The 18,654-nt window shown below is 44.4% G+C and overlaps 1 protein-coding gene across 2 annotated transcripts in view; it reads right to left on the minus strand.

Moving 5' to 3' along the window:
* Nucleotides 1–4,703, minus strand: part of TRIM67 (tripartite motif containing 67) — a 50,871-nt gene extending 46,168 nt beyond the window's left edge. For both annotated transcript variants that reach the window (XM_043596318.1, XM_043596317.1), the window contains exon 1: nt 2,693–4,703. In XM_043596318.1, coding sequence (XP_043452253.1) covers nt 2,693–3,736 — 1,044 coding nt within the window. In that variant the 5' untranslated portion in view covers nt 3,737–4,703. The remainder of the gene's footprint in view (nt 1–2,692) is intronic.
* Nucleotides 4,704–18,654: the final 13,951 nt, after the last annotated feature.

The following is an 18,654-nucleotide window of genomic DNA, read 5'->3' on the forward strand; positions in this document are numbered from 1 at the left end:
TTTACTGAAGAACTTAAACTGCCCCAGTGGGACTGTGAAATTGGGTGTTCCAGTTTCTCTTTCAAAGGTAGCTACCAGGGCACCTGGGGGGCTCAGTCGGTTGAGCGCCCAACTCTTGATATCGGCTCAGTTCGTGATCTTGAGGATGGATGTGGGATCCAGCCCTGCGATGGGCTCTGTGTTGACAGTGTGGAGCCTGCTGAGAGTCTCTCTCTCTCTCCCTCTCTCTCTGCCCCCCCCCCCCCCCGCCAAATAAATAAATAAACTTAAAAAAAAAGCCACTCTCACAGTGGAGGTCTACATGCCTGACCACAAAGCAAGACCAAACGTTCCACCTGTGCTTCCTCATTTATCTTTTCCTTTGATTCCATGCCCTGCAGTGAGCTGCTCATCATAAGCAGTCAATAATTTTCCTTTCTTTAGAAAACCAGTACCTGCTGAAAGAGAACAGGAGAACTTCTATTCATTCTTGGAAATGGGGTTTCACAAAAGTATCTCCCACCATTCCTTCTGGATTTGTGAAGCTGTGAATCTGACACACCAGATTCTGCATAGTTGTGTTTTCCATAGATAACTTTCCCAGTCCGTTGAGCAAATTTCACGTGTGCTTTCCATATTTTCTCATAACTGTGCATTGTTGGTTGAGGTTAGAAATGTTATAAAAGTGCTGTGGACATCAAGGGAAGGATGACTAAAGATTTTTTCTGCAAGAACCAAGAGGTTCTGGAAACCATAGCTCATTATCTAACTCACTTTTCCTGGCAAGAGTCTTAATCTCTTTTAAGACTGCACATTCATCTGGGGGAGCCTGGGTGGCTCGATCGGTTAAGCATCCGACTCTTGATGTCAATTCAGGTCATGATCTCACGGTCTGTGGGTTTGAGCCCATGTCAGGCTCTACACGGATAGTGCAGAACCTGCTTGGGATTCTCTCTCTCTCTCTCTCTCTCTCTCTATCTCTATCTCTCTCTCTCTCTCTCTGCCCCCCCCCACTCACACCCTCTTTCTCCCTGTCAAAATAAATAAATAAATTTTTAAAAAAGATTTTTAAAATAAATTTAAAATTTTTTTTAAAAGATTAATTAAAAAAAAAAAGATCTCAATTCATGTTGGTTTCCACTCTTCACTAAGTCTAAAGATTTGGGTGGCAATACCTAGAATTAGTTCTAGCCTTCAAGACTGTGAAAATCTAACAACTTGTGACATCTGAATGTGAACCTATACTTCTTGTCTTGGTAACTGATCACACCCTCTTTGCAAAAGTTTTATTTGTGACATGATGTCTCTTCTGCAAATTTCCATCTCCAAGGGGCATTTCTAAAGTTTTCCACATTCCTTTTCTAATTTTCTCATTTGAAAATGTTAAATTACAATAATAGCACACTCATTGCAGCAGATGAAATTATATAGTTAATAGTTACTTATTGTGACTATAATAAATCTGTAATAGGGAATAGTCCCTTCTCTCATGTATGCTACCTTTTCTGTCCATTTCCAGTTGGATGATACAAGGTAACCATGGCAAATTGATTAATTTCCTGTGTCTTTCCTCCTCAAGCAGACTACATAATTCTGTTGGGACCTTAAGACCTTCTGCCTCTTTGTGGAGTGAGAATTTACTGGAAAGAGGATATTGAATGGTAAGTGTCCAAACGTGCAGGTGTAGTTGGGGTCATCCAGCAGGGACTCTAACTCTGCCAGACCAGAATCACTGACCTTCAGTGCCCCTGAGTCCAGCTGCTTGGCTTGGCCTTTGGATAGGAAATTAAGGTCAATGTTCATTAGAAGAGTTGAACCCACTCTTGCCTGGGGGCCTGAACAAGGGCATGACCTGATTTTGAGGATTCTCTTGCCCAGTGTCAGATAGGAAGACACATTGGCAACCGTGAACTGGCACTTAGAGGCTGTTCCATTTTCACTTGGGAGGTGGCACCCCCAGGCCAGTCGCAGGGGAAGAAGGCTTGCAGCAGCTTGCAGAGGGAAGGGTGGCTTGCTCTGCAGGGCCACCACACTCCCACCAGCATGAGTGACAGAGTCCCAGGAAGAGAAAGTCTCTGGGGGAAAATGATGCTCCTTTCTTAAGAGGGTGCACTGTCAAATTCTCAAATAAAGCCCATGAGCAATTATATCTTCCCTCTTGGCTGAGAGGCACTCTGGGGGTAGAAAGTGCTAGAGACTCCTTGAAACAGTAGGCAAATTTCTGTTCTGGTAGCAGAGGGGAGTTCTGCTCTGTAGGAAATAGTGTGTCCCTTCACTGAGGGCTCGGAAAGAATCCTCCCTGCCTTGCAATTTCTTGCAAGCAGGTGGGAACATCTGTACTTAAAAAATCTTTTTCCATGGAGGAAGAGGGCCCTGGATGCCATAAAACCGAAGGGGCCGTCAGGGTAATTTATTAGTCAACTTTGGGAATGAAAAAAGCCCTGTTTCTGCATTATGGGTGCCCTTTGTGTAGAATCATACAGTCTCAGGGGAAGGGCACCGAGTAAGTCCTCTTTCCCTGCCTTTCCCATTCTGACACCCAATTCAGAGTACTTGGATTCATTTAAGTGTTTGTCAAATGACTGATGAGGGAATGAGTGAGTGAACAAAGTAATCCCTGCCTCTGCCAACTCTCCAGGGAAGAGACCAGGAGCCTTTCTCTTCCCACCCTCTTTGCACCCGTGCTCCCACGCCCAGCCCACCCTGCACTCACCTTGTGCTGTTTCCACATGGCTCCCAGCGGCTTCACCTCGTGCTTGCCATGACGGCCCTCCTCCAGGCACAGATAGCACACCGGGGTTCTGCAGCTCACGCAGTACATGCTGTAGTTCTCCATTTCGTGTTCGGGGCACGTAGGGAACTTGCGGGCGGCGCTGCCCCCCGCCGCTCCAGCCCCCGCGCCCCCCGGACTCTTGCAGCCGCCACCTCCGCTGGGGGCGCCCTGGGCCGCGCCCGGGGATGCTGAGGCTGCCTCCGCCGGCGCGGGTGGCGGCGGCGGCTGCACCAGGCGATGCTTAGCGAAGGGTCCCCGGGATGGATGGCATTTGAGCTGGCAAGCAGCGCAGTAGAGGACGTCGCACTGCTCGCATAGCGTGGCAGCCGGCTCCGGCGGGGTGCGGTCGCACAACTGGCAGATGGCCACTGCAGAGGCTGCGGACGCCCCCTGCGCGGCCCCGCGGCCCTGCTGGTACCGCTGCACGATGGCCTCGAGCAGCCGGTTGCGCTGGAAGCCGCGCAGGCCTCGGTGGTCCAGGGAAGCGCTGCGGTGGCACTGCGGGCACGTGATGGAGCTTGAAGAGGACGAGGACAGCGAAGAGCAGGCGGCACCCCGGGCCGCGGCGGCCGAGGAGCCTGGCGGCGCGGGCACCATGGGCAGCACGCGAACCCCGTTGGGGGACTTGAGGCTCGGCGTGTAGGAACCATAACCGCTGTCTGTCTCGCTGTACAAGCTCAGCTTGTCCGCGTGGTCCCCGCCACCGCCCGCACCGCCGCCCAGGCCGCCAGCTGCGCTCCCGCCTCCGCCGCTGCAGGCCGGGCCAGGCGCCGCGTCGTGGTCCAGAGGGGGTGCCGCGGCGGCGCCGGCGGGTAGCCCCGAGCCCCGGGAGTGCAGGAGCGGCTGGGGCAGGTGCGGCTCACCGTCCGGGGTCTGCACGGCGATGGTACGAGCGCAAGGAAGGCAGACGTTGTGGGAACAGGGCAAGATGATGGGCTCCCGAAACAGGGAGCCGCACACAGGGCACTTCAGCTCCTCCTCCATCGCGGCGCGAACAGACCGAGGTGCTCAGGGTGGGAGATGGAACGGCCCAAGCTCCAGAGACAGGCGGAGGAGGGGACCAAGCGTGGTCAGCACCGGAGAGACTGCAGGCGAGGGCATTACACAGTCATGGCCACTTCACAGCCTGGGGGGCACGCCCCTCTCTGTGTCCTGGCGCCACCGCCCTAGGACGACTGGGGGCAAGAGAAGGGAAGGGGTCCTCACCTCCTGCCCGCGGGGCTCCTGCGCCAGCGGCTTCTACCTGCGGCCAGAGTCCAGAGTCAGTCCGCTGCCCTCGCGATGGCCTGTGAGGAGCTCTAGGTGATGAATCAGCACTAGCGCCGCCGCCGGCTGCAGCGCGCGTCTCCTATGCACATCAGGAGCAGCGGCCAGGCTGCCGTTTCCTGGCTGTCCTGTTTCAACCCTTCGGCTCCAGTGGGCAGCTGCCCAGGGGCTCCCTTTCGCCCCTGTCCTGCCCCAATCGGAGCGATCAGTAGGCGAGAAGGCGGGTGAGCAGGCCCCTTGGCCGTGGGGCTGGGTTCAGCACCACGAGGCGACGGACAGCGCCCAGAGCTCAAAGTGCCGCCCCAGCTCCTGGAGCGCAGACTGAGAGGCGGCCACCTGCCGTGCCGGGTCGCTGCGCCCGCGACTGTCTCGGTGGGGCCCAGCAGGCTCGGAGACCTTCTCTCGCCTCCCTCCCTGGTGGCTGCTGGTGCGAACCAAATGCGCCCTGGGGCTTTTCCCCTCCGCGGCTAGGATTGACCCGCTGATCTGGTTTGCTGCTGCTGCTGCGGCGGAGCCTCTGACCTTGGCCGCGCGACGCTGCAGCCGGCGGGCGGAGGGCGAGCGCCCGGCTGGCTCGGGAATCCCCTCCCCGCCTTCCTGCCGCCGCCGCCGCCGCCGCCGCCGCCTCCTCCTCCCCGCGCGGCGCGCTGAGGAGTTGTAATTTCCAGAGCAGGAGTAGTGGGGGGCGGGGGGAGACGAGGAGGCGTCAGCTCGGCGAATAAGGGCTCGCCTTTTGCTGCTAGGGGAGTCAGGGGGCAATTTTAAGGGTTTCGCGGAGAGGATCATTGTTAATAACAATCTATTATTTGGATGGAGATTGCATCTTAAATTAGTACAACGCCCTGCCCCGCCCCACCCCTGCCATCATCTCTCTTGCCCACTACCGCGCTCCCACCCACCACCGTAAAAGGGTAGAAAGGGACCTAAAAAGCCAGTTGTTTACAAATGAATAGGTAGCATAGTTTGACAGGCGCTTCCTAAATCTAGGATAGAGCAAAAAATGCAAGTCACAAAATGTCGGATAGCCTGAAGTCAAAGGGTGAGTGAGGTGTTATTTATGCATTGAACCCCAAGCCATTTTCTCTCTTGCTTTCAACCGAGAGCGCTCATCCGCGGTCGATGTCAGTCGTCCATACAGACTGAGCGAGGACACGAGATGGGATGTGTAAATTGGGACTTCATGGCGAAGCGCGAAAACGAGCCGCGTTAGGCCCCGTGGCCCTCGGAACCGAGCACCCGGGGCCCAGCCCTACCCTGCTGCGCGTGGGGCGGTGCGGGGCCGGCGGGAATTCAGCGAGCAGGGATGGTAGTTTTATGAATGGGGAGATCTCCACGCCAGCCACGAGCTACGCGAACAGCCTCCCACCCGCGGCCCTGGCTGTTTCGACTGCTCCGCTGTTCTCTCTCAGCTGCCGAGGGAAGCGCGGTGGGGGGAGGCCGAGGGCTTGGTGGGTGGGGCTAGGCAGAAGGTAGGGCTCGCCGCGCGGCAGGCTCTGCCTACGGAAGTGTCAGCAGCCTTGAAACAGACACACATTGGGAAATCGTTTGTTTAAAAGCGATATGAATAGTGAAGTCACGCCTCCCCCGGTCTCAGATTTTCCAGGACTCCAAACAAAGACAAGATAGGCGCCACAGAGCAAGGCGTGGAGGCTCAGCGCTTGAGGGTCACCGGGTGAGGGGGCTGAGCTGGCTGACGGGTCACAGCAGGAAAAGGCTGCAGCCCTGCGGCTTGCTGCCTTAGGGACAGGGATTACTGGCGGGTACACTGCTGGGGCAGCGGGGTGGCGATACACTCTCCGCAGTACTCCTTGTGGCCCCGCCGGGAACTTTGGGATTGTTGGCCCTTTAACTAACTGATCAGTCGTCCTATCTTGAGCAGCTTGCTTAAGCTTTCCTAGTCTCGGATCCCACCTCTGTCAGTCAGATGGGTCAAATTATGTATTGGAGCTAAATGAAGTAATCCTAAATGCAAATTGCATAGCCTCCTTCTGCTTTGAAATCCTAGGACTTTTCAGTTCTGTTTTGTCCACTGTTGAGCAGCCTGCTTCCAGTTTGTCTTAAGGTTGAAAAGCAGTCCAACCTAGTGCCAGATAGAGCACCCCAGAAGTAAGAGACCTGACTTGACTTCCCTTCAGCGACAGGGAGCTTAGAACGATTATTTAACCAGGTATCAGTCTCCCCAGGCGGGAGATGGTGACAAGTCTGTCCTCATCTGCCTTCTGTAGATAAAGCCACAATGAGCTGCATCCTGCCTGCAACGCTTTGATAAGCCTTCAAGGAAGTTGCTACAGTATCAGGTCGTGGATGGTTGGCATGAGCATAGGTAGATCTGTGACTGAATGCACTTGAAGATGCGTTTCTGGTGACTTTAGCATTGTCATTGCTCAGTCCAGCCCAGCCCAGCCCAGCCCTGCTTCCTGGTGACTACAAAGAGAGTAATAACCTCTCATGGTTCTTTTGTGAGCAGCCCCTCCTCCCCCACCAAGCAGTCATAACCCTGAGAACTAATCTACTTTCTTATTTTCAGACCCAGGTAAACTGGTTGGGGGCGGTGTGAGGATGACTGCTGGAGGGGCATGCAAATCTTACCCTACAGAGGACCCACCATTTCAATAACTCTGTCACTCAGGTTGAGCATGAATTTGTTTCTCTTGGGAAGGAAGCTCATGTAATACATCAGGAATGTACGCCTGTGAGTGTATACCATAGGCCCCACCGTCTCAATTCCATGACCCAAATCAGCCTAGCCTTCTACTGCGTGTTGCTAAGGCATTGCTCACTTGGGAGATTGGTATTCTATAGCTGCTTCAGATGAGCTCATGTGATACAACCAGTTCCAATACTTCACTCTATAGAACCATAATTACTAATAATTGTCAACAATTATCTATTAAAAGGCCTCTTTCAGCCCCAACTGTGCCATGTGCATAGGTGTGTAGAAAAGTCTTTAGTATCTCTGATCCTCGGTCTACTTCGATTATAAAATTTAAGGATAGGATTCATTGAACTTTAAATTTCCTTTTGGTTCTAAAAGGCTCTGTATATTAGTTATTAATAACAATATATCCCATTTCATAAAAATGACTCATGAAGAAATTTGATCCCAGGATTGAATGCCCTATCCAGTTTTTCAAGTCACTAGTATATTATCAAAGGCTGGGCCACTGGGGCACCTGGGTGGCTCTATTGGTTGGGCAACCAACTCTTGTTTTCAGCTCAAGTCATGATCTCATGGTTCATGAGTTCAAGCCCCATGTCGGGCTCCATAGCTGGCAGCTTGGAGCCTGCTTGGGATTCTCTCTCTCTCCCTCTCTCTCTCTGTCTCTTAGCTATTTGTGCTATCTCTGTCTCTCTCTAAATAAATTAATAAACTTAAAAAAAAAGTTTGGGCCATATAGAGGGTGAGGCAAGTAGGGCTGGGAGGTCCAAGATCAAGACACGGGCAGATTTGGTATCTGGTGATGGCTCCCATGCTCATGTGTAGACTGCAACCTTCTCTCTTTGCGTCCTTACATGTAAGTGGGGAGAGCAAGCTATCACTTCTTTTTTTTTATGTTTTTATTTTTGAGAGAGACAGAGTGCGAGTGGGGGAGGGGCCGAGAGAGAGAGGGAGACACAGAATCCGAAGCAGGCTCCAGGCTCCGAGCTATCGGCACAGCACCTGACATGGGCTCGAACTCACAGATTGTGATATCATGACCAGAGCTGAAGTCGGATGCTTAACCGACTAAGCCACCCAGGCACCCCTCACATCTTTTCTTATAGGGGTACTAATCCCACTCATGAGGGCTCCACCCTCACCACCAAACTACCTCCCAAAGGTCCTGTCTTCTGATACCATCACATTGGGGGTTAGGATTTCAATATATGAATTTTGAGGGGATACACACTCAGTCCATAGCACACTGTGAAAATATATTCTCACATATAATCTCATTTAACCTTCACAAACAACCTTGGGAAGTACAGGTCACCACATTTCCTAAACTTTATGATGTACATATCTTTTTTTTAGTGTCAACTTAAAAAAATTTTTTTTCAATGTTGATTTATTTTTGAGAGTGGGTGGGAGAGGCAGAGAGAGAGGGAGACAGAGGATCTGAAGCAGGCTCTGTACTGACAGCAGAGAGCCCAATGCAGGCTCGAAGTCATGAACCATGAGATCATAACCTGAGCCAAAGTTGGATGCTTAACTGACTGAGCCCCTCAGGTGCCCCTATGATGTACATATGTTTACATTTTGTTGCTTCTAAAATCAGGAAGTATCCTACAATTGACAGATATTTCTCTCTCTCATTACCCTTACCTTGAAAATTTCTTATTAAATTAATGTGCATCTTATAATCACTTAGAATCATGGAAATATTTTATTATTTCCAATTATAAGCAAGGAAACTGAAGTGAGGAAACTCAAGGTCTTGCAACTTGTGATGATGGACCTAGAACTGGTCTGACTTCAAGTTCAAGCATCTTCCTTTAAGCCACAGCTGTCAACTTCCCTCTGAGTTTTGAGTAACTGGTGGTTCGTAGAGGGGAGCTTAGGAACATGCAGACAAGCCAGGTTATCTGTTCTCACTCAGCACTGTTGAACATGCATTAGATATGCAATTCTCTCTGCCTGTCTAGGCTACCCCTACCCTCCAGGTTAGATGTGCCTCTCATATGTTCCTGGAAGTACCCTATATTATTCCTCTGTAGCACTATCATCATCTGCCATTTTGTTTATGTATCCGTCTCCTCTAGACAAGAAGCTCCTCAAGGATGGGATCATGTCTGTCTTGTTCCCTATGTTGTGTTTTTTCCACCATTGCCTGGATCCTACTAAGTATCCACCTTTGAGGACCAACCAAATGGCTGTGTGTTCAAGATTATCCATCCCTATATTATGCTGAGTGAAATAAGTCAGAGAAAGACAGATGTCATATGTTTTCACTCATACGTGGAATTTGAGAAACTTAACAGAAGACCATGGGGGAAGGGAAGAGGAAAAAATAGTTTCAAATGGAGAGGGAAGCAAACCATAAGAGACTCTTAAATACAGAGAACAAATTGAGGGTTGATTGGGGGGTGGGGGAGAAGAGAAAATGGGTGATGGGCATTGAGGAGGGCACTTGTTGGGATGAGCACTGGGGGTTGTATGTAAGCGATGAATCATGGGAATGTACTCCTGGAACCAATAGCACACTGTATATGCTGTAGGTTACCTAACTTGATAGCAAATTATATTAAAAAAATATTATCCACCCCTATAACCTTCCCTGAAAAGCATAGTTCTGGGGGAAACCATTTTTTTCTGTAGAAGGTATCAACAAATCCACATGGAAATGTTCTCCTTTTAAGTCTCAGGTTCAAATAGGTTATTTTCTTTTTGTTCTTTAGCATGAGTGTGTGTGTGTGTGTGTGTGTGTGTGTGTGTGTGTACATGTGCTGTTAAAGACAACAGGCTCAAAATAGAGTCACTTACGCTAAGCCCCACATCAACAAACTGAGATTTAATTACAGTTTCAGCTCTCCTAGAAATGGAATCTGAAACCAGTGAATCTGGAATTGCCTGATCAACACTTGTTAGGTAGTCTGGCTAGTAAGACCCTTGTCATCCCCTGAGGAAAGTCACTTTCAGGTAATAACCAACCCATTTTTTTTGTCTAGTATGACTTCCTTGTTCCTGCTCTTTTCTGCCTATAAAAGGCTTTCATTTTTGTATAGCTCCAAAGAGCTCCTTTCTATCTGCTAGATGGGTGCTGCCCAATTCATGAATCACTGAATAAAACTAAGAAGACCTTTAAAATGTATTCTTGCTGTTTTTGGGCAGTGTGAATGTTCTCTTAACATCCTTTACTTACTTTGGTCTTCAGTGTTTAATTATTTCTACTTGCTTCTCTTTCCTTTGGTCATCTCCATCTCTATTTTAAACTGCTTATGAATCTCAGAAAGATGGCCCCATATTTAATTCCTGGTTATGAACATAAATCCCTCTACTGTCATACTAAGCACTCCATTTTCTATGGCCCTGTTTCTTTTAAAAGGGAAGCATTTGGACACATTGGAACAGCACATTAGTAATTTAAACTCCACAATGCACTGTCATCAAGGCAGAGAAAAACACTCTGCCATGAGTTTTTATTTGTGCTTCAGATACTTTTTATGCTAAAGCGTCCCAGAAACACTCAAGAGGCAGGATAATGTTGCCTCTCCTCCCAAAAAAGTACAAATAAGTTAAATAATTCACTCCAATGAACGCAGCAAGTTACAAGTAAAACAATCAATCTGCTTTGTCCTTCAAATTACAAATATGAATTGGAATGGTATTTAAGGCTTTACCAACTAAAAATAGATGTCGTATTCTCAGGCATAAGAATCTATGAAATTTTTAAATGAAAGCTTATGATATTTTTCTTTTACGTTTTCGTTGGCTTATTTTTTACGGTATAGGAGGATTCAGGAAATTTAATCAAAATCTACAGCCCAGGAACCATATGGTCTAAAGTAGTTTGTATTTAACTAGAAAAAAGCTGCCACGCCCCCCCTCTATGCACAGTGTACCAAAGCTTTTTTGTGGCAAAGTTGATGAGGAACAATTACCACTAGCAACATAAAACATCTTCTCCAGGGTACAAAATTGGTTTCTTTTCCAGAAGACAGATTCTATAGAGGAATCTCAAAACCCAGCCACTTTCTCCTTCAGACATCCTTGATCGATGCCTAAAGACCTTCTATTTTAACTTTCTGAGTACCAAATAATGACTGCCTCACCCTCTAAGGCTGAGACTCTTCTCTGCAGATCAGGAAACACGGTCTTGGAAAGCCTGTTCTTCTCTCACCGCATCCTTTGCGAGCAGAAGGTCTAGAATAAAATATCAGATGAAACAAATTGACTCCAATTTACAGGGCTCTTTATATACCCAGAGTATCTTTATAGTGCATGGAAACTAATACCTGTTACCATAAAAGCAATTTGGCTTCAAATATTTCTCTATGGTTACAAATTTCAGCCACGAAAATTGTAATAGTACTTTACATTTTCATGGCACCCTTTCCTGTATGTTATCTAATCTGATCCTTACAGCAAAACAGACTGGCCTGGGAGATGGTGAAATTGAAGGATGGGCTCTGGCCTACATGGTAGTTTCTCACCAGCCATGCTAATATAACTGGATCCCAAACCTGGGCACAATTGTTTAGTCCAATGGTGGTCATCTGACCAGACTGAGTCAATTCGAATCTTCTCTTCCTAGAATGTAGAATTGGAATCCAGAGAAAGAATCTGGATGGGATGGGCTTCTAACACCAAAGTTAATGAGCTGTTGTGATCTTAGAAAAAGCAAAAGAAGCAACAGTAAAGAATTAAGGAGAAATGCAGAGACAGAGAAGAAAGAGGGCCTTTGAGGGTCCTACAACCTTGCATGTTCTGACACCGAGCTATACTCCTACCTTTAGGTTTCATGAAATATCCCTCTGCTTTTATATTTTTATATCCTTCTTTTCCTTTCAGAAAAGATAGGGGTTCATAAAGGAGTTCAGAAAGACAAGATTGGGTTGACCATCTGCTTATTCAAATGATTAAGGTAACGCCCTTGATTAGTTGAATACTTTAGTCAACTGTGTCTGGATGTTGATATTTTTCTGCTCTCAACCTGTTTTTATTGAATAATAGCCTTAACTTTTCTTCGTTTTTGCTCTTTTCCTTCTTAGGTGCTGTCTTCTACCCATAGCTTGTCCTTTTTCAGTCTCTTAAACTTCACCTCACCCTTTGCTCCTACCCTAATCTCCAACTCAAATGGGCCATTGACTTCCCTTTGTTGGCCTCCATGTTTCTCACTGACCACAGCAGAAGTCATGGCTCCATGATGTCCTTATTTTCTCCACTCAATATTCTCTTAGACAAGAAATCAATGAGATGTTAGAATGGGATGGTAGTGCCTCTGAGCCCAACAGTCTCCTATATTAAAACAAAGGGCCAACCCCCAAAGCTTATAAACCTGTTGGCTAATCGGTGGGAATAAGAGATCAGAGAAGAAGTGGAATATCGTGTAGAAGTGCTTTCAAACTCTGATAGCTTTTCACCCATCTCCCCTGTAAAGATATATCACCAAGGAGAGAAAACACATTGGGCACCAGACAGGGCATCTTCTTTATGGCAAAGTGCTGAAGACCACTCAAAACCACATCACTATCCAATTCACTATCCAAAAGCATTACTTTATGACAGGGAAGTCATTACAAACTTAGGTAGACTGTAGTTTTTTTTTTTTTTAATTTTTAAAACTGCTTATTTTTGAGAGAGAGAGAGAGAGAGAGAGAGACACCTCGGGAGATGCAGAGAGAGAGAGAGAGGGATGCATAGAATCTGAAGCAGGCTCCGGGCTTCAAGCTGCCAGCACAGAGCCAGATGTGAGACTTGAACCCACAAACTGTGAGGTTATGACCCAAGTCAAAGTCGGACGCTAAACCAACTGAGCCACCCAGGCACCCCAGCACTGTAGTTTCTTAACATCAGTCATATTTCACTTATTTCTACCTAAGGATTCTTCAGGTTTTAAGAGAAATATGACAAACCTTCTGGGTTCTGAGGCAGTATACAGATTAGAAGTGTGCACTTTAGAGCTAGACTACATGGGTTGGAATCTAGCTGGAAAAATTTTGGCAAGATGCTTAATCCCTCAGAGTTGGACTTTTCAGCTGTAAGTGGAGATAATAACAGTATATACCTTGGGCTGGGACAGCTTAGTGAAGTAACATGTATAAGAAAACATAACATTAAGAAAAGTGGACAGTGTGTAGTCTTCAACAAATATTAGGTATAAATACTTTTTTACTTTTCTGCCTCCCACCCCCAACATATGTTGTGTTATATTCTCAATGGATATTGGTAATAAATGAACTGAAAGTAGACTATTTGGGCTCAAATATAGGACCGCATTGGAGGATAGTAGGGAAAGTGAGCCACATGTCTTGTGTGAGCGAGAAAGACAGATGAGCTATCAGAACCAATCTATCAGGAAATGGGTATAGTATTTAGGAAAAACAATCTCTGCTCCAGAGGAGCTTAATATCTAAGACAGATATCACAGTCAGAACAAAGAAAACAGCAAGTAATGAACTTGCTAAAAATAGAGAACAGTGATTTTTTTTTTTAAACCAAAGGAAGCAAAGAGAGACTTTTAAGTGCTTACACTATGCATTGATTAAAGTTTAACAGCATTGATTTGAAAGCTTTTAGTGAAACAATGCTAAATTAAAAAATTGTGACCAACTCATACTTGCACGTCTTTTATGTGCATGTAACTGGATGATATTTTGATGTATTAGTCAAATAGTCTCAATATTTTTTAATAATTTATTTTCAAGGATTTCTCTTTATATCAAGATCCTTTCATTGAAACTCCATACCCATCTCAAAGGGATGGTGTTCATAGTAGAACCAGAGAGAGAAAAAGAGTCAAGTCTTGGCTTGTGACTTCCAAATAAGGTTTTGAACTCATGGCAAAGACAATATTTTAAGAAAAAAGAAAGTAATTTTCAAATTTGGAGTATAGAAAAAGTTCTGAGCTTGAAATAACTCAGCACACATAATTTATGTCATAAATAATAGTTTTTAAAAGACTGCAAGATCAGTTAGAATCAGTTTCTCCTGCTTCAGTAAGAAACAATTACCAAACAAACAAAAGTGTCCTTCAGAGAAAATGATACAGAATCAGAAAGAGAGCTGGAGAGTTGAGTGTTGGCATGTCACTAGGTGGGTGTTGCTGACCCCTGATCCCATACTGACCCAGCAAGAAGGGATGGGGAGAGCAAACACTTCATGTATATCAGGGGATCTGAAAGCAGAGGGAATCAGTTTTAATTTCTGGGAGTAGCCTGAGAAGCCTCAAGCTTCATGGAGGGCCCAGATGGGTGAAAAGGCAGGAGAGCTGAAATAGCTACACATTGTGTCCAGACAGGCCAAGGCAGCCCAGCTGGGTCCCTGCACTCCCCACAAGTGTTCCAGAGGCACCAGAATGTTTTTGTGTGTGTGACTTATAATGGCTCAGATCTATCTCCAGAAATCTGGCAAACCTAAAGCAACCTTTTAGAATCTACTAGATTCTAGATTTAAATTCTAGTAGATTAAATCTACTAGATTTAGAATCTACTAGAATCTACTAGTTAATCTACCATATAACTAGAAGCCAGATGGAAACCGGATATGCCAGCTGATGCCGATGTGCGTGAAGATGATGGTTACATGAGACTAGATGCTTAGTGTCTCTTCAACAGCACATGCTCTCACAGTGGAAAGCCCTCCAGAACTCACATTAACCCCAGGGAGGACAGAAGTTGGGAGTGTTTGCCTGGACATGACTAAGAAAACACTTAATTGGCAGACTATTATTATTATTGTTATTATATTTCCATCATCCAGCAGACTGGTGGCTGAAACAGAAACTGAATTCACTTACAAAGACAATAAAAAAGTTACATTTCTTGTTTTCCTAAGTGTTTGGCATGAGAATCATACCTGACGTGTATATTCCCCAATTTAATCATCACAAAGTCCCTGTAAAATAGGATTATGATGACTCTACTTTTTAGAAGAAAATGTAAAGGATGGAATACATTACTGCTCAGGTGTGCTTGCCCATTAAGTGGTGGGGCTGAAATTTAACCCACACTTTCTGATTTCACATCATCATCCATTTGAAGGCAGTTGTGTCCCTATTATGTATCAGGGACCCTTAACAAAGAAGACAGATGTGATTGCTATCTTCATAGAATTTCCAGGCCATTTAGAGGAGAGAGCAATTTTAAATGTGAGATCAAGAGTTGAATACTCTACCCACTGAGCCAGTCAGGTGCCCCAATCTTTGGAAAATTTTTAAACACTTGGAAACTAAATAACACACTTCTAGTCCCATGGATCAGAGAAAAATCAAAAGGGAAATTCATATTTTGAACAGAATGGAAACAAAAATACAACATATCAAAGGTATAGGATGCAGCTTAGAGAGATAGCAATGACTAGAAAAAAACTTACAGCACCAAATGGCTGTATCAGAAAAGAAGAAACACCTTAATCAACAACCTAAACTTACACCTTAAGAAACTAGAAATGGTAGAGCAAATTATAACAAAAGTAAGCAGAAGATAGGAAACAATGATGATCAGAGCAGAAATCAGTGAAATGGGATACTGAAAAATAATAGAGGAAATTAAAAACCAAACATTGGTTCTTTAAGATCAGTAAAATTGATAAGCTCTTGGAAAGACTAATCTGCAAAAGAGAGAAGAAATAAATTGCCAGTATCAGGAATGAGAGAGGCACCATCACTGTAAATCCCTTGTCATGAAAGAAAAAAAGGGGTTATCATGAACAATTTTATGCCAATAAATTTTATAACTTAAATGAAATGGATAACTTCTTAAAAGACACAAACTACTCAAGAAGAGCTAGATAATGATTGGTCCTGTATCAAATAAGTAAAATGATTTTATAGTTGAAAACCTTCTCACAAAGAACACTCCAGGTCCAGACGGCTGCACTGGTGAATTCTACCAAAAAAGTAAGGCATTTTACCAAAAAATTAAGAAATAAGGGGAAGCTGGGTGGCTTATTTGGTTAAGCGTCTGACTCTTGATTTCAGCTCAGGTCGTGATCTAACAATCCTGAGTTTGAGCCCTATGTCAGGCTCCAAGCTGACCGTGGAGCTCTCTTAAGATTCTCTCCCCACTCCCTCTGCCCCTCCCCTTCTTGTACTCTCTTTCTCTCTTAATAAACTTTTAAAAAATGAGTAAATAATAGCAATTTTATATAAGCCTTTTCAGAAAATATGAGAGAAGGCAACACTTTCCGACTCATACTGTAAGACCAGCATTACCCTGATGCCAAAAACAGGCAAAGATCTTATAAGAAGAGAAAGCTACAGACCAATATCCTTCATGAACATGGTAGCAAAAATCCTTAACAAAATTTTAACAACTCAAATCCTTCCATATATAAAAGGAATATGTCTAAAAAGTGCTTCATGACCAAGAAGGGCTTTTCCCCGAATGCAAGTCTGTTTCAGCATTAGAAAATTAATTAATATAAATCACCCATCAATAATACCGAAAAAGAAAAAAAACCTATGATCCTCTCAATAAATGAAGAAATAGCATGAAAAAAGAAAGAAAGGTAAGGTTTACACACAATAAAAAATTCTAGGCAAATTAAGAATGGCAGGAACTTCCTTAACCTGACAGAGAACATCTATGGAAAATCTAGAATTAACAACATACTTAATGGTGAAAAACTGAATGCTCTCCCCTTAACCTCAAGAACAAGGCCAGGAGTACTTTTTATCATTTCTATTCAATATTTTACTTGTGGTCTCAGTCAATGCAATAAGCCAGGAAGATGAAATCAAAGGCCTACAGATTAGGAAAAGGGAAAAGTTAAACTTTTTTGGGGGGGGGGTAGAGGGGAAAAGGCAGAGGGGGAGAGAGAGAGGGAGGGGGAGAGAGAGAGGGAGGAGGAGAGAGAGAGAGCGAGAGCGAGAGAGAGAGAGAGAGAGAATCTCAATCAGGCTCCACGCTTAGCACGACTCAATCCCACAGCCCTGGGATCATGACCTGAGCTGAAACCAAGAGTTGGGTGCTCAATCAACTGAGCCACGCAGGTGCCCCATAGTTAAAATTTTTTTATTTGCTTATGACATGATCATTGACAGAAAATTCCAAGGCATCTACTGAAAACTACTAGAACTAAGTGGGTTTAGCCGTGTTGCAAAGGTCAAGATAAAAAAAAAATTATATTTCTATATGTTAAAAATGAATGATTGGATATTAAAAAGCTGAAATAACCACTATATGAGCATCAAAAAATTAAATATTTAGGAAAAATTTTAGCAAAATATGTGCAAGACCTGTACACTGAAAACTATAACACACTGTTGACAGAAATTAAAGAAGATCTAAATAAGAGAGGGATATACTATGTTCATAGATTAGAAAACTCAATATTATTAAGATATAATTTCTTCCCAGATTAGTTTATAGTTTCAACACAATCTCAGTAAAAACCCCTGAAGGTTTTTTTTCATAAAAGTTGACAAGCTGATTCTAAAATGTATGCAGAAATGCAAAAGATCTCAAACAGCCGAAAGGATTTTGAAAAAAAGAACAAAATTGAGAGATTCACACTACATAACTTAAAAGCTTACTATAAAAGTACAATGAGAGAATGAGCATGGCTTAAAAATAGATATATAGATAAATGGAACAGAATAGACTCACATATGTGTGGTCAACTGATTTTTTTCCAAAGATACAAAGGCAATTCAATGGAGAAAGGATACTCTTCTATAAGAGGTTCTGGAACAATCGGATATTCATATGCAGAAAACAAACCCTTATAATTACCTTGAATCATATATAATAAATTGATTTTAAGTTGATCATAGAAAATATAAGAGCTACTGTAATAAGCTATTAGAAGAAAAGCTTTGTGATCTTTAGTTAGGCATAGAAAAAGCACAAACCATTAGAAAAATTCATAAATTGGGCTTTATCAAAATTAAAATTCCTGTTCTTCAAATGAAACTGTCAAGAAAATGAAAAGACAAGTCACAGACTGGAAGAAAATGTTTGCAAAATATCTGGCTGATGACAGAGGACTTGTATCTAGAATATTCCAATAAAAAATGGACGAACAATGCACATAGACTCTTCACCAGGGGAGAGACGCAGATGGCAAGTAAGCGCAGGAAAAGATGATCAACAACATTAGCCGTTAGGGAAATACAGATGAAAATCTCATGAGATACTACTGCATACTCACATGAGTGGCTAAAATTTAAGTCTGACAATACGAAGTGTCAATGAGCGTGTGGGACAACAGAAACCCTCATATATTTCTGGTGAAAATATTCCACTTTGGAAAACAGTGTGGCAGTTTCTCCTAAGTTACATACAAATATATCATACAATCCACACTTACATATTTACTGAAAGAAATAAGAATATTGCCAACAACTGAAAACAATCCAAACCGGCACCATCAGGTGAATAAATTATGATGCACACATCTGATGGAATATTACTCAACAATAAAGAAGGAGCCCCAGATGCATGCAACAGCAGAGGAATCCCAAAAGCATTGTGTTCAGTGAAATAAATCAGACACAAAAGGTTATAGATTCTGTGTTTCATTCACCTGACCTTCTAGAAAGGCAAAAATATGATAGGAAACAGGTAGTTCAGGGACTGGGGATGGAAGGAGAGAATTAAATGAGTAGGGAAATTCTGGAGGGATGGAAATGTTCTGTATGTTGATTATGATGGTGGTTTTAAGACTGAATAAATTTGTCAAAACCTGGGGATCTGGGTGGCTCAGTCTGTCAAGCTTCTGATTCTTGATTTTGACTCAGGTCATGATCTCATAGTTCATGAGATCGATCCCCATGTGGGGCTCTGTGCTGACAACGAGGAGCCTGCTTAAGATTCTCTCTCTCCATCTCTCTGACCCTCCCGTCCTCATGCACATGCATGAATGCGCTCTCTCTCTCTCTCAAAATAAATACACTTAAAAGAAAACACAACTCACTGAGGGGTGCCTGGGTGGTTTGGTCGGTTAGGTAACCAGCTCTGGATTTCTGCTCAGGTCATGATCTCATGGTTTG

Source organism: Prionailurus bengalensis, chromosome D2 (assembly GCF_016509475.1).
Source record: "Prionailurus bengalensis isolate Pbe53 chromosome D2, Fcat_Pben_1.1_paternal_pri, whole genome shotgun sequence".
Classification (NCBI taxonomy): Eukaryota; Metazoa; Chordata; class Mammalia; order Carnivora; family Felidae; genus Prionailurus; species Prionailurus bengalensis.